The sequence below is a fragment of the Astatotilapia calliptera genome, chromosome 13 (genome assembly GCF_900246225.1).
Source record: "Astatotilapia calliptera chromosome 13, fAstCal1.2, whole genome shotgun sequence".
Lineage (NCBI taxonomy): Eukaryota > Metazoa > Chordata > Actinopteri > Cichliformes > Cichlidae > Astatotilapia > Astatotilapia calliptera.
This window is the reverse complement of record NC_039314.1, coordinates 21673465-21686777: the sequence shown is the minus strand read 5'-3', so window position 1 is coordinate 21686777 and position 13313 is coordinate 21673465. Positions and strand designations below refer to the sequence as shown.

Here is a 13313-nt window from a genome sequence, read left to right as displayed (position 1 = left end):
TTATAAGAAGGCAGGACAGGAGGAAGAGGAAACCATCCAAAGAGAGGAAACCGTGTGGGGGGTTAATCAGCTCCTCATGCAATGCAGCCACACATTTATCCTTCTGAAACACTACACACTTGTTACTAACATAAATCTGTACACAAAACAATGGAAAGACAGATTAGAATATCCATACATTTCCCTGAGCTACTGATGTGGCAAGAAGTTGTCACATGAAAGTGCAACACATAATCTCTTGAGAGGTGAAAATCAATTCCAGTGGGAGCAGGCTGGGTTGAATGGTGCTTAGACACGCAGGCGGGGGGATAAATGCTGACAGTGTGGAGTGTAGCATTAGCGGAAAATATGAAAAATTGTCCTGCTAGCAGGAAGTACCAGCCAGGAGCCAGACAAAGGAATGGAAAGCGGTGTTCTGCCATGTTTTATATATTTATGACTGGAAAGAGACAAACTGAACATGAAATTCCTTTGCCTTATCAAACATCCAACCTCTCTCACTATCAACAGAACTCCCAATACATAAGCAGTCTTTCCCTTTCAGCTGAATGTAAACCAAATGTTGGCCTGCTGCATTGCAGTGCAGTCAACATCCAGATTCTGTGCTGCTACCAGGGATTCCTCTTAGGGCTACTATTTCTAGTTTAATTTACAGCACAGCAGGAAACGTGAAGCTGCAGCTTCCAGGGGCGGGGTGTCTTCCAGTCGGCTGCAGATGACAGTGTAGGATGACTTAAAAGAAAACACGCACGCATCTTTGCAGCAAACATGCCTGCAGACAATCTGCGGAGCTCTAAAGAACCCCTGACAATAACTGTCTGCAAAGATTTCTGACAGTGCGACCCATCATTGACCCCAATACAAGGTCCCTTTGTGCTTAGCCTACATTCATTTTAAGCGCCGGACAGAGGCTGCAGTTGCTTAATTTGCTCATGAGGGGATGACCCCACGAAAAAACCCCAGGGTGAGTACCACTTTGACCTTCCTCCACACCCACAGACCCCGTTTACTGACCAAAAAGCATACATATAACCACACAGAATGGGTACGGTTTAACCATGTAACCCTTGTTAATGCAATGATGGGTAATATTTCTGGATGTGTGCCGCAAACTACTTACATCTCAAGCATTATCTCATTCAGGTAAATCCCATCCACTAATTCAATATATTCCGATAATTTGGTGCCATCGGTCACCGTCGAGTGTCCGACCGTCTTCACCTGAAAAGGGGACAATAGATAATCAATAAAAGAACAGCATGGGGTGATTAATTGGCGAGCTCAAGACACATCTGAATAGCTAATTAGGGAGCTTACCCAGCAGACCAGAGGTGTGAGCATGAACTGCTCCAGCAAAGGAGTGAACACCTCGTTTTCCATATTTTCCTGGCGCCGTTTATTTCAGCAGATATGGGTTTTTTCCCTTTTTAAATCGGAGAGAAACGCGTTTCTTTTGACACCGCTCATGTAGTTAATTCAATTAAATCGACGCTCATTGTGGCTACAGGCCACTGAAAGACGTCCGAGGTTCCTTTGGATAAGGGGTAAAAAAAAAATCGTTAATCCACAATTTTCTAGACACAAGCCAGCTGTTTCAGATGCCAACGACGGGGTTTCGGCTCCCTCACGGAGAAGGCAGGGATTCACATTTTCTGTTAAAGCGCTTTAAATAAAGATACTCTAATGTGTCGCCAGCCGGGCTCGCTGTCTATCTACAAATAAGATTAAGGAGACTCTGAGACCTGCGCCAGGTATGGTTTTATGCTGAGGAACTGGTAGATAGAGTCCAACGCTGAGGGGAGATATTCCTCCAACACCTCCTTTTAAATTAAATATCCAATACGAAGGGAAATCCAGATGTTCAAGGTCCGTGGTTTGAAACCATCGGGTTACTCCTCAAATTTATTCTAAGGTCATGTCTAGCCACTGATTCTGCTTCCCCTGTCTGCCTCTGTTCAAATGCTGCACACCACTGAGCGCAAGACTGGGGAGGAGGACACGTAGGACCGCCCCCCTCCCTGCCTCTCGCGTGCATCTCCCTCCGCCTCATCGCCTCTTTAGCCCAAGAAAAGTAGGGCACTGATCAAAGCATCTCTTTCAGCTCAGACTACTTCATGCTCTTAGTCATGTTTCGTAGAAAGCACTTAGTCATCTAGCGCAGTTAAACTGTCTTAAGATCATTTTAAGTATCAAAGAAGCAAATGTTGTTGTTTTTTTATTGAGAACCAGTTTGTCTGCAGCTTCAGCGTTATAATTTCTAACATGCTGTGGCACATTTGGTTCCAGTTTGTGCTTAGTTAATCCACTGGCATGTATAAATGGTGGGGATCCAGGTATACTCTTTGTCTGCTTTTGCACCATGCAGTACATTAGTGACATGTAGGCTACTGACACCTGGTGGGTAACGTAAAGACTGGAGGTGTAGTATCTGTCAATCAAAGAAACTGTTCCATCAAATTTGCAACATATGATTCGTTTAAATTTAAAATAAGCTTTCTGCAGTCTGTTGTTTGTTTATTTATTTATTTATTTAGCATTATTTAGGAAGTTCTTTTGAAATCAAATCTGTTTTGCAAGGGAGATTTGGCCAATGCAACTTTTAGACATATATCCCCAAAATACCACAAATACAACAAAAAATACAAGGTCTACATACATACAATTAATATGCAATAAACAAATAACATAAAACATTAGTGGCCTCTAAAAAAAATAATGAAATGTCTCCTTTTCTGCAATCCGAATCAGAATCAGAATCAGAATCAGAATACTTTATTGATCCCTGGGGGAAATTATTTTTTGTTACAGTGCTCCATTTTAAACCAACATTAAGACAAGACAGACAATACGCTAACTAAGAATAGTACAATATATACATATATATACATACATACATACATAAGTCACTTATAAATAAATATTTGGAAAAGAAACGTGTAGTTGTAGCAGCAAACAGTGTGTAAGTGGATGCGTTGTACAGGGAGATGGCCACAGGCAGGAATGATTTCCTGTGTCGTTCAGTGGTGCTTTTCGGTAATCTCAGTCTCTCACTGAACGAGCTCCTGTGACTGACCAGCATGTCATGGAGTGGGTGGGAGGTGTTATCCAACATTGTCTTTATCTTGGACAGCATCCGCCTCTCCGACACCACCTTGAGGGAGTCCAGCTCCATCCCCACAACATTGCTGGCCTTACGGATTAGTTTATTAAGTCTGTTGGCATCTGCGACCCTCAGCCTGCTCCCCCAGCATGCAACAGCATAGAGGATCGCACTGGCCACCACAGACTCATAGAAAATCCTCAGCATTTGCTGGCAGATGTTGAAGGACCTCAGTCGCCTCAAAAAATAGAGACGACTCTGGCCCTTCCTGTAAAGTGCTGTGGTGTTTTTAGCCCAGTCCAGTTTATTGTCAATGTGTACTCCAAGGTATTTATAGTCCTCCACAATGTCAACACTGACCCCCTGGATTGAAACAGGGGTCAAGTGTTTCCTGGTCTTTCTGAAGTCCGCGATCAGTTCCTTGGTCTTTGCCACGTTGAGCTGCAGATGATTCTGCTCACACCACGTGACAAAGGAGTCGACCACAGCCCGGTACTCTGTCTCATCATCCCTGCTGATGCATCCAACCACCGCAGAGTCATCAGAAAACTTCTGAAGATGGCAGGTCTCTGTGCAGTGGCTGAAGTCTGTGGTGTAGAGGGTGAAGAGGAAGGGGGAGAGGACAGTCCCCTGTGGTGCCCCTGTGTTGCTAATCGCCTTGTCAGACACACACTGTGGGAGACGTACATATTGTGGTCTTCCTGTCAGGTAATCAACAATCCAGGACACCAGAGAAGCATCCACCTGCATCGCTGCTAACTTATCACCCAGGAGGGTCGGCCTGATGGTGTTGAAAGCACTGGAAAAGTCAAAAAACATGACCCTCACAGTGCTCGCCGGCTGGTCCAGATGGGTGTAGACACGATTGAGCAGGTAGATGATGGCGTCCTCTGTTCCGAGACGAGGCTGATAAGCGAACTGAAGGGGATCCAGATGTGGTCTTACTATGGGTTGCAGCTGGTCCAGGATGAGCCTTTCCAGGGTCTTCATGATGTGGGAGGTCAGTGCCACGGGCCTGTAATCCTGGGGGCCACTGGGACGAGGCGTCTTTGGTACATATGATGATTTAAATTCACCAATAGCTATAGCCATGTTTAAGTTTAAGGTCTTCCTGTAAATTCCATGTCTAACAAAACACTGTTGTCCCCACATCTGTCAGAACTCTAGTCACATCAAAAAAGGCCAATCATAGCTAGTAACTATTGATATGGCAACAAAGAGGCGTCCAATAGTGTTAAATAATATCGCTTCATAGAGAAAGATAAACCAATATTGGTTTTTGTAAGTTATCAGAGACTTTGGATTTTTAATAAAATGTAGAGATTCACGGTACAATCTATCAAGATCTTCTTGCTACTCTTGGACTCTAGTCTATTATTATTTCAAAACAATCCCGATTAATCTTATACTGGGCCTTGGTACAGTCCCTCATTTCATCCAGCATCTGTATTTTAGTTCTCATCTTTAACGCAACATTCTTCTGATTGGCTATCCCTGATAAAAACACAGGCTCAATAGCAGGTGGATGGGTCTGTAATGACAATATTATCTAGACTCAGTGACATCATGCATACTCAAGAGTAGGAAAAAAAGTATGTGAAATGGAGCAAGTTAGAGCAGTCTGAAACTTGAGCTTTTGGCTCATTACTTCTACATATTCGTCTGATTCTGATATGCCTCTATCATTAGTTGAGCAGTCGCCATTGTAACATTACAAATTTAACAGAAATAGACAGGTCTGCTTTAAAGACCATAAAACTAAAAATATCCATAATGATACAGAATGAGGTTATGTCATTTTTATTGATAGTTGTGTTTTTAAAATGACTTACTGATGATGATTTACTAAATGCCAGAACAGCTATAAATGGCTAATTTTGAAGCTCTAAGATAACTTGTGACTCACACTATTCAGTGAAAGGTCAAATGATTACTCAAGGTCAGATTTTGACAGAAAAAGAATCTGCTGCTTAGATAATTAATGAATCATTCAAATAATTTTTAAAACAAGTTGTCACCAACATTTCTCTGTTTTATAGCAGTGGAAACTGAATTTCTGAGTGGGCCGGACAGAACATGGACACTGATTGTATTAGGTTGGTTTGGGAAGACTGTGAGTAACTAATCAATAAATTCACTGTTGGCAACAAATAGTACAATGACTAATGTGTTTGACTAAATGTGACTTGGTTAGTTTGCTGAATGAAGCCAGCAGTTTTAAGCACACAATAATTTTTTTATTTTGCAAGGTGATGACTTAGAGATAAGTCCACTATAGAGGTTGAAGACACCTAATCAACAAATGATGAATGGCTTTGATGATGTGCAGAGGGAGCAAAGGCAATGTGGCCAAATAGCCAATCAAAACACAATCACTGGTTTGAGAACCAGAGACCTGAATCACCTCCAAGAAACAGGTTTAAGAATGAATGAATAGCTTACTGTACATATAGTCCCCTAAAACCTTCACTCAGCACATTTCACCAGCTGTTTTGAATAAGCAGAAGTTATAATTTGCATTTAGATTAACGGTCACTGTTGTTGGTGCTTTAGCTTGGGACTATACAGTATGTGTTCATGACAGGACCGGCTGTCTCTCGTTTCCTGCAAAACATGTTTAGCTGAAGCCATGTAAGTTGTTTAAAGCACAATATTCAGCTGGATAATCCAATGTAAACAAAACAAAAAAGGACTCTATTTATCTTTTACATGGAAGTCTGCATCTTTATGTGGGCATCAGCCATTTAAATGACGCTCTGCTGCTAACAGATGGGCTATGTCTAGCGTACAACAAAATGCTCATTAGATATAAGCAGAAACTGGTAAAAGTCTGACATGTTTCAACATGTAATGTCTGATTGTGTCTTTGCTTATATTTGAACTGCAAAAGTTCCTTTTGGAGGCTTGAAATAAATCCCTCTGTATCCTAGATCACGCATACCGAAGCACTAATTCGGTAACACACCTGTTTTATATTCAAATGTATTTAAAGTCTCTGAAGATGTCGTTTCATTTCTTGAGCTGTATCAGTAAAACACGAGAGGAAGGAAGAACATACTATTCTTTCTTCGGTGATGATTCAGATATGATCATTTTGTGCTCTGATCTTTAACCTTACAATCGAATTTCTTTAATGAAGACTAAGTGGATATGGTTATATATATGATATATTTTGCAATAAATATTCAATGTTATTAACTAAATTATTTAGGCCTTATTTTTAAGGCCAGAAGTAATTGTTAGGTAAGTGACATGAACTAGTTAAATAAAAGATAAGTTAACGTTCAGTGATATGTCCATGCAGGGAAATGCTAATTTGTTTTGTTTAGGCAAATATGTTTTAAGAAGCATCCTGAAAGCCAGGATTCTTGTTTTGTACTTTGTATTAAATCAGTCTCTGATCTTACTAGAAACCAAATGTGCTGCCCACTTCATTAATCAATTTACCATCTGACTATCTCTCATTCATTCTGGGCTGTTATAATTCAAAGTGACTTTGTGGAGGACTCCCAAGAATTGCTGATGAACTTCTCGGTCATGTTTGGCGTGATCTGTGTACTACATCTGCTGCTACAATTATCCCAAAAGACTCTGACCAACACTGTATTCATTTAAAGTACAGTAGTCTGGAAGCTGGCAAACTTTCCCAAATTAGAGACTCAAGAGTCAATCAATGAATCAAAGTCAGAACACAGTATTGTGTTTTGTTTTTTGTTGTTGTTTTAGTTTGATATTATTTGTAATTTTTGTAGCAATAACTACACTACAAAAAATGTATGATAGTCATTGTTTTGAATATCCAAGCATATATTCAAAAATAATAAAGTTCTTTTTTAACGGTTTTCAGTGTTATCAATCAAATCAGCTTTTCAGATGTTGAAATGTACGACACAAGATTTACCCTCACACCTTTGCAGGGCTGTAAAGAAGGTGCAAGAAGTAGCTTCAGTGCTGGAAAATAACTGTTTTGGCTGCATGAATTTGTTGGAGGCTCAAGGGTCAAAGTGGAGTAATAAGAACAAGAAATATATATTTGTAGCAAAGTCTACCTAACGATGCAGTCCTTTTTTGTAGTGTGCTGTTATTTTGGACATCAAGATGTGAAACGTGCACAGATCTGTTCAAGTGAATCACTGATCACACACAAAATGTTTTTCTGTTTTTTAGGTGACACCATTATGGCAGGTAGAAGCGTTTCAGGTTTTTTGTGTTTTTTTCTTATTAAAAAAATGAAAAAATATAACTTTGGGTCAACTTTCATTATCCCCTCCTGCATTTCTACTCATTCCCTCAAACCAAAATATTCTAACAATATGTTCCCTGTTTCTCATTGCTGTTCCTTGTCCCTGTTGTATTTCTTTGGAGTGCTTCATCAAACATCACTCGCAGGCCTTCTCTATTAGTCTCTATATAGAGTATTAATGGTTTTTATATTTGACAATATTTTACAGCAACATTTAATTGATTTTCAATGATCTAATTTAATGTAAAATTGTAGAAAAAAGTGTATAAAATATGTTATTCCTGAAGATGTTGTTCTCATTGATCATGTTTTTCGTCATTTCTAACAGACTGACAAATGAAGCGTACTAATAATAAGAAAATTGGTTTAATTGACATTGTTTTCTTAATTGAATCAAATGAGAACGGGGATTTGCTTCAGTGTCTGTGCAAATGTTTTTTTCTTCTTTTCAAATCAAGCCCAGCTCTTTTCCTTGGCAGCCCACACACATCTCTGCTAACCCTATCACCTCAGCCGACAATTAAGCCTGACGCAGATAATGAAAACCTTTCACGGTTCGTGTACCGCCTGCTTACTCACACAGCAGCCTGAATACTTTTTTTTTCAAAACTCATTTACTGTGGGGGATTAGACCTGTGGAGGTTTGGATATTTTGTAAAGCTCAATGTGTTTGTGATTGTGTATTTGCATTTATTTCCATTAGCGTGGCTTCGTTAACCTCAGACTGAACAGTGTGCTCCTGGCTGTTTTACTAAAATCTATTATTCATGAGGCTTTTAAGAAGTTTTGTCACAAAGCGGCATCCACCTCCACCTAATGACTCAGTGATTTAACAGCACTTCTCTCACACACTCAGCTCTGAAAGTGGGGAAAAAGACCCAGTGGAAACCTACCAAAGAGAGCCACATGGAAACTTCTCCTCTAGCTGACGTAAAAGACGCACTGGCAGCTCCTCTCTAAGAAAGTTCTCTTTGACGACTGTAGTTTCCTGTTAGTTATTCCACAGGAATTTACAAGACGCCACAAACATTTTAATTTGGAGCTGGGCCCATCTCTTGTGGTCTTGGATGCAGCTTTGAATGACTAAGGCTGCACAGAATTTCCTCTTTCTTCAACTAAAGATAAAATGACTATTACACAAATGAGAAAGTGTAGTTAACTTGTCATTAATGAGAAAAGTTTAGTATTAAATCCTGGTAGAATGGGCCATTTTAAGAGAAATTTTGTAATCCATCATTTGAAATGCAAGATTTTTTTTAAAAAGAAAAGAAACATCAGGAATATACCAAAGTAAATGGAAATCTGGCCAGCATTTTCCATAATTCACATTCACACAATGATGGAGCATGGGACTAAAATCAGGGGGGCTGGTCTGAATATTTAACTCCTGATTTACTTGGATTTTCCCACATAAGCATCTCTAAGGTTTACAGAGAATTGTTCATGTCTTGCTAAAGACAGAGATCTACAACTGCTTCAAGCTGATAGGAAGTCAACAAGAGTTACTCTAAAAACCACCAGTTACAACTAAGGTGTGCAGAAGAGTATATCCAAACATGCAACATGCCAAACCTTGAATAAGATGGTAGTGAAGACTACACAGAAAGAGCAGAAGACCACTCAGGCACCACTCCTTTTGGCTAAGAAATGAAAATTGAGCCTAAAATTCAAATAAATTGGACAATAGAAGATGGAAAAATTGGTGTGATGAATCTCAGTTTCTGCAGCAACATACCAGAAAACTGCAGGGTCTGAATTAGGCATAAACAACATGAAAGAATGGATCCATCCTGCCTTGTATAAATGTTTTGGACTGCCGGTGGTGTGGGGATATTTCCTTGCCACACTTTGGGCCTCTTAGTACCAAGTGAGCATCATTTAAAAAGCCCAGTCTAGCCGAGTATTGTTACTGAATATGACCATCCCTTTATGACTACAGAGTATCCATCTTCTGATGGTTGCTGAAGCAACGGTGTGATCTATCATGTCAACGTGGACCAAAATCTCTAAGAGATGTTCCAAACCCTTATTTTTTCTGCAAAGGATTGACATAGTTCTGAAAGAAAAGGGGGTCCAACCCGATACTAGCAAGGTGTACCCGGTAATGTGTCCAGTGACTGATTACAGGTATCATTAATTTTCAGAACAAATTTAATGGTAATCTGCTTAGTAGATTATAAGAGTATTAAGGTGTGGGAATGTGTACGAACACATATAACATAAAATAAAATGCATATCTTACAACATTACCTCAGCCTTTCTAGATTAAGTAATTTAAAGATTTAACCTCTATCATTATAGTGGAGGTCACTCTGACCATCCGCCCTGTCTCTGTATCCATCCCACCAAGGAATCAATGCCACAACAAATCAATGCAAAACTCTTAAATCTCCAATGTTAATTGTTAAGAGCCCCGTGGCACAGTGAAAGCCTAATTGCATAACATTGCATTAATAAAGATGAGCATGCCCCAACCCTTTCATCATGAAAATGTGTTGTAAAATGCTGATGCATGCTTTAGCTCTCACAGATAAACTAAGTATTTTTATTTTATTGAGACACTGGAGTACCACTACATCATCATGGTGGCAGTTTAATTTTGAAAAAAGCTACTGGATTTATATTGGTTGATTTTTATTGCTTTGTCTGAATAATTTATCCTACCATAGGAACAGCACAGTCTGATGTTATGAGGAGCCTTAATGACTGGCCATAATAGGATGGAGATCAAAAAGTATTCGGCTCTTTGCAGCCCCTTGGCTTTATGTCACATGTCTGTTTGAGAGGCTTTGGAAATGAGTAATGCTGCAGGAAGCCAATATTTAGGAAAGCAGGATCACGATTTAAATCACAACATTTTGGTTCAATTTTATTTCAAAAAATAAATAAACATTGATTTTGCTAATTTAGATAGTAAGACAGAGATAACAGAAAGATATGCTCTTTGATCTCTGTACAGCATTTGCTTATGTTAGACTTTGGGAGCGGTGGGTCGCCATTGTTTAACACATGGAGACCTACATTTGCTGTAAACCAGTGGCTTTTTCCTGCAGTACAGTAATAGGAAAATTCACCTGCCATGTTTTTGATGTCATTAGAAACTATAGATCCTAAAAGAGCCAGTGCGAGCACTGAGAGAACAACAGTGCTACCCAAATGATACTATTTTAAGAAAAAAAGTCAAAATGTGGAGATTACAGTTGTTGTTTCAAGACATACTGCTACAGTTTCTGTACCCTCTGAGTTAGTGAGCTCAGAATCTGTTTTAGTAACAAGAAAGGAAATGATTTCTCTTTTAGCACATAAACACAGAGTGGTGATAATTATAAGGACGTTGGAAAGATGGTGCAGAAAGCTGCATCTGGTTAGATGGGAAAACACACAAATGTGGAGAAGGAAATGAAGGAAATGGATTGTAATGGTCATATGCAAGGTTATCGATGGTTACACACTCATGCAATAAAGAGAATGCATGTTGTGTTACCATACGGCTCATTAATTTGTTTCACTAACTCATCTAAACAAGGTAATTTGTAGAGGGTATAGCAGCTGTGGCAGTTTGTCTTGAAACAACAATGGTAATCTCATTTCAAATTTTTTCCCAAAACGATCAACAATATATTTTTTCTTAATGTGACCCTAATACTCCTTCATTGTTTCCAACCAATTATTATTATTAAAAATAATAATAATAATAATGAAAACTGTTGTTCACTGTTGTCATGAATCTCTGCAACTGATGATCAGCTGATGTCACACTCTGGTTGGACTGATCATCTCAACATCAGCATGTTGTGCATGTGTCATGAGGACACTTTTCCCGGTGTTCTCTGAATCATCATTCATATCCAGTAAACACACACACACACACACACACACACACACACACACACACACACACACACACACACACACACACACACACACACACACACACACACACACAGAAATAGAGAGAAGAGAGAAAGGAGAGAGAGGAGGGGGGTGGAGTTCTAATCTGCATCTAATCAATAAACTGATCCCAAAAGATTCATTAATTAGGAGCCATAATGCTGACAAAGCTAGCCTGCCAGTGAACTGTATGCATCAGTCAAAATTCACTTCTTTAGACCTTATACATACAAGGTGAGTTTTCCTGGCTGCTGTACAGCAACACCTTGGAAGGCATTTACTGGACAAGGTGTTAAACTCCATAAAGGATTTTTCATAATACAAAATCATTGAATCATTTGCCCACAGCTGCTGTACATGTTAATGTCTTGTAGGAAAAGGAACAGCAATGCAATTGCAATGTTACAAAATAATAATAATAATGTACAACAATTACAAATTTGCACAAAAGGTCAATGTGAAATACCTATGATACTCTCTATATATAAATATAGTATATATAAATACTCTCTCTCTCTATTTGTCTTTCTCTTTCATATAGATAGAGAGAGAGAGAGAGAGAGAGCAGTTAAAAACAGTAATATATGAGTCATATTTGTACGCTGATGATTATTAACGATCAGTGTTATAGGTTATGGTAGTTAGGATAGGTTAACACTCACAGGGTGTATGTTTTCTGTGTTGAATACTTTTGCTTTTACATGTATTTATTCTTTTTTTGTTTTCAAATTTAACATGTAAGTATTTTTCAAGCATGGTATTCATACCTTTTGTTAAGTCAGTGGACTAAATGAATCACAGCCATGAAGCAACAACCTTCCATGAGCTACAGTTGTGCCCTGCTTTGTTCTCAGAGAGGGAGCTCCTTATGTGGATCCTTGCCATGTGCCATAATGTAATTATCACGCTTGTGACAAAGCAAATCATGCCTTGTCAGCTCAAGTAGCCAAAAGCTGTCTATACATGGCTGCTGCAAGCTTATGCGTGTCCATATCAGTCAAATCAATTATTGAGCTTTCGCTTTACAGAAAGAAGGAATGATGAGATGTTTTTTAAAATATAAAGTAAGGACTACAAGGAACCAACGCTTCTCTGGTAAAAAAATAAAATCATTAAACAAATTAAACAGCAGTACTCAATTAAAGGTTTTCTTTTTTTTTCTTTTTTTTTCTTTTTGCCTGTCCCATTTGGTTCTTTAGCCGTCAGAATTGTTGTCTGAAGACCAACAAGGATACCCAATGGATTTATTTTGCCAAATGGATCATCGTGGCATTGCCGTATTGGTCCATTTGATTGACCTTTGTTTTTATTATTTATTTTATTTTCAGTTGTTACAGACGGGACAGACATGAGTGAGGGATAGGAAAGGGAGAAAGAAAGAGGAAGGAAAAGAATAACAGAAGGGGAGAGGGACAGTGAGAAGGGGGGGGGGGGGGGGGGGGGGGGGGAGAAGGGGAAAAAAAATCTCCTGGATCACCTGTTGAGAGAAAAAGAATAGAAAACAAGCAAAAAAAAAAACAAAGCAACATACTAAACACAACATCATCGCATTAATCTAGCTAAGTGTAAACAGCAGTAAATACTAAATATTCAATGTTGTTGTGCAGCACGCAGGACAGACAGCGCACAATGTGCTTTGAAGTAGCAGCCAAGAAAGGTGTAATTTAAGTCTACGAACAGTGAACACCCGTGTGCACATCTGTGTGGATCAGTGCGCTTGTATTCGAATGGTTTCCACATGTAATGGTCTGCAAGAGGATGTAGAGAGCCATAGCCCTGTCCCCCAGAGCATGAAGCAGGCATGGAGGAGATCCAGGCCCCAGACATCCAGAGGCCCCAGAGTGCGAGAGCCCAAGGAGGACCACCGGAGGGGCATCCGTGCCACCCTCATGGGAAGGGCTGAGGATCCCCAGACGAGGTGTCACCCAGTAGCCACCGAGCAGAAGCTAGAGGGGGCTGCACCGGCGTGCCCGCCAGCTCTGCAGTCAGCCAGCTGTGCCAGAGTGAACCGAGCCGCAGGCCCAGAGGCCGGAGGCCTGAGGGCCCCCCGCACCCCGGAGGAGGCCTGACCGAGCAACA

At 39.8% G+C, this 13313-nt stretch overlaps 1 protein-coding gene across 7 annotated transcripts in view; it reads right to left on the bottom strand.

Annotated features, from left to right (window-relative positions):
- ccdc88ab (coiled-coil domain containing 88Ab) overlaps positions 1-2001 on the bottom strand; it is a 63853-nt gene extending 61852 nt beyond the window's left edge. For 5 of the 7 annotated variants that reach the window (XM_026191122.1, XM_026191125.1, XM_026191127.1 and 2 more), the window contains exons 1-2: positions 1318-2000; positions 1121-1221 (exon numbers count right to left, since the gene is read on the bottom strand). In XM_026191122.1, coding sequence (XP_026046907.1) covers positions 1121-1221; positions 1318-1380 — 164 coding nt within the window. In that variant the 5' untranslated portion in view covers positions 1381-2000. Of the gene's footprint in view, positions 1-1120; positions 1222-1317 lie in introns of all 7 variants that reach the window. The other 2 variants (XM_026191123.1, XM_026191128.1) reach the window with 2 other exon arrangements.
- Between the last annotated feature and the right edge of the window lie 11312 nt (positions 2002-13313).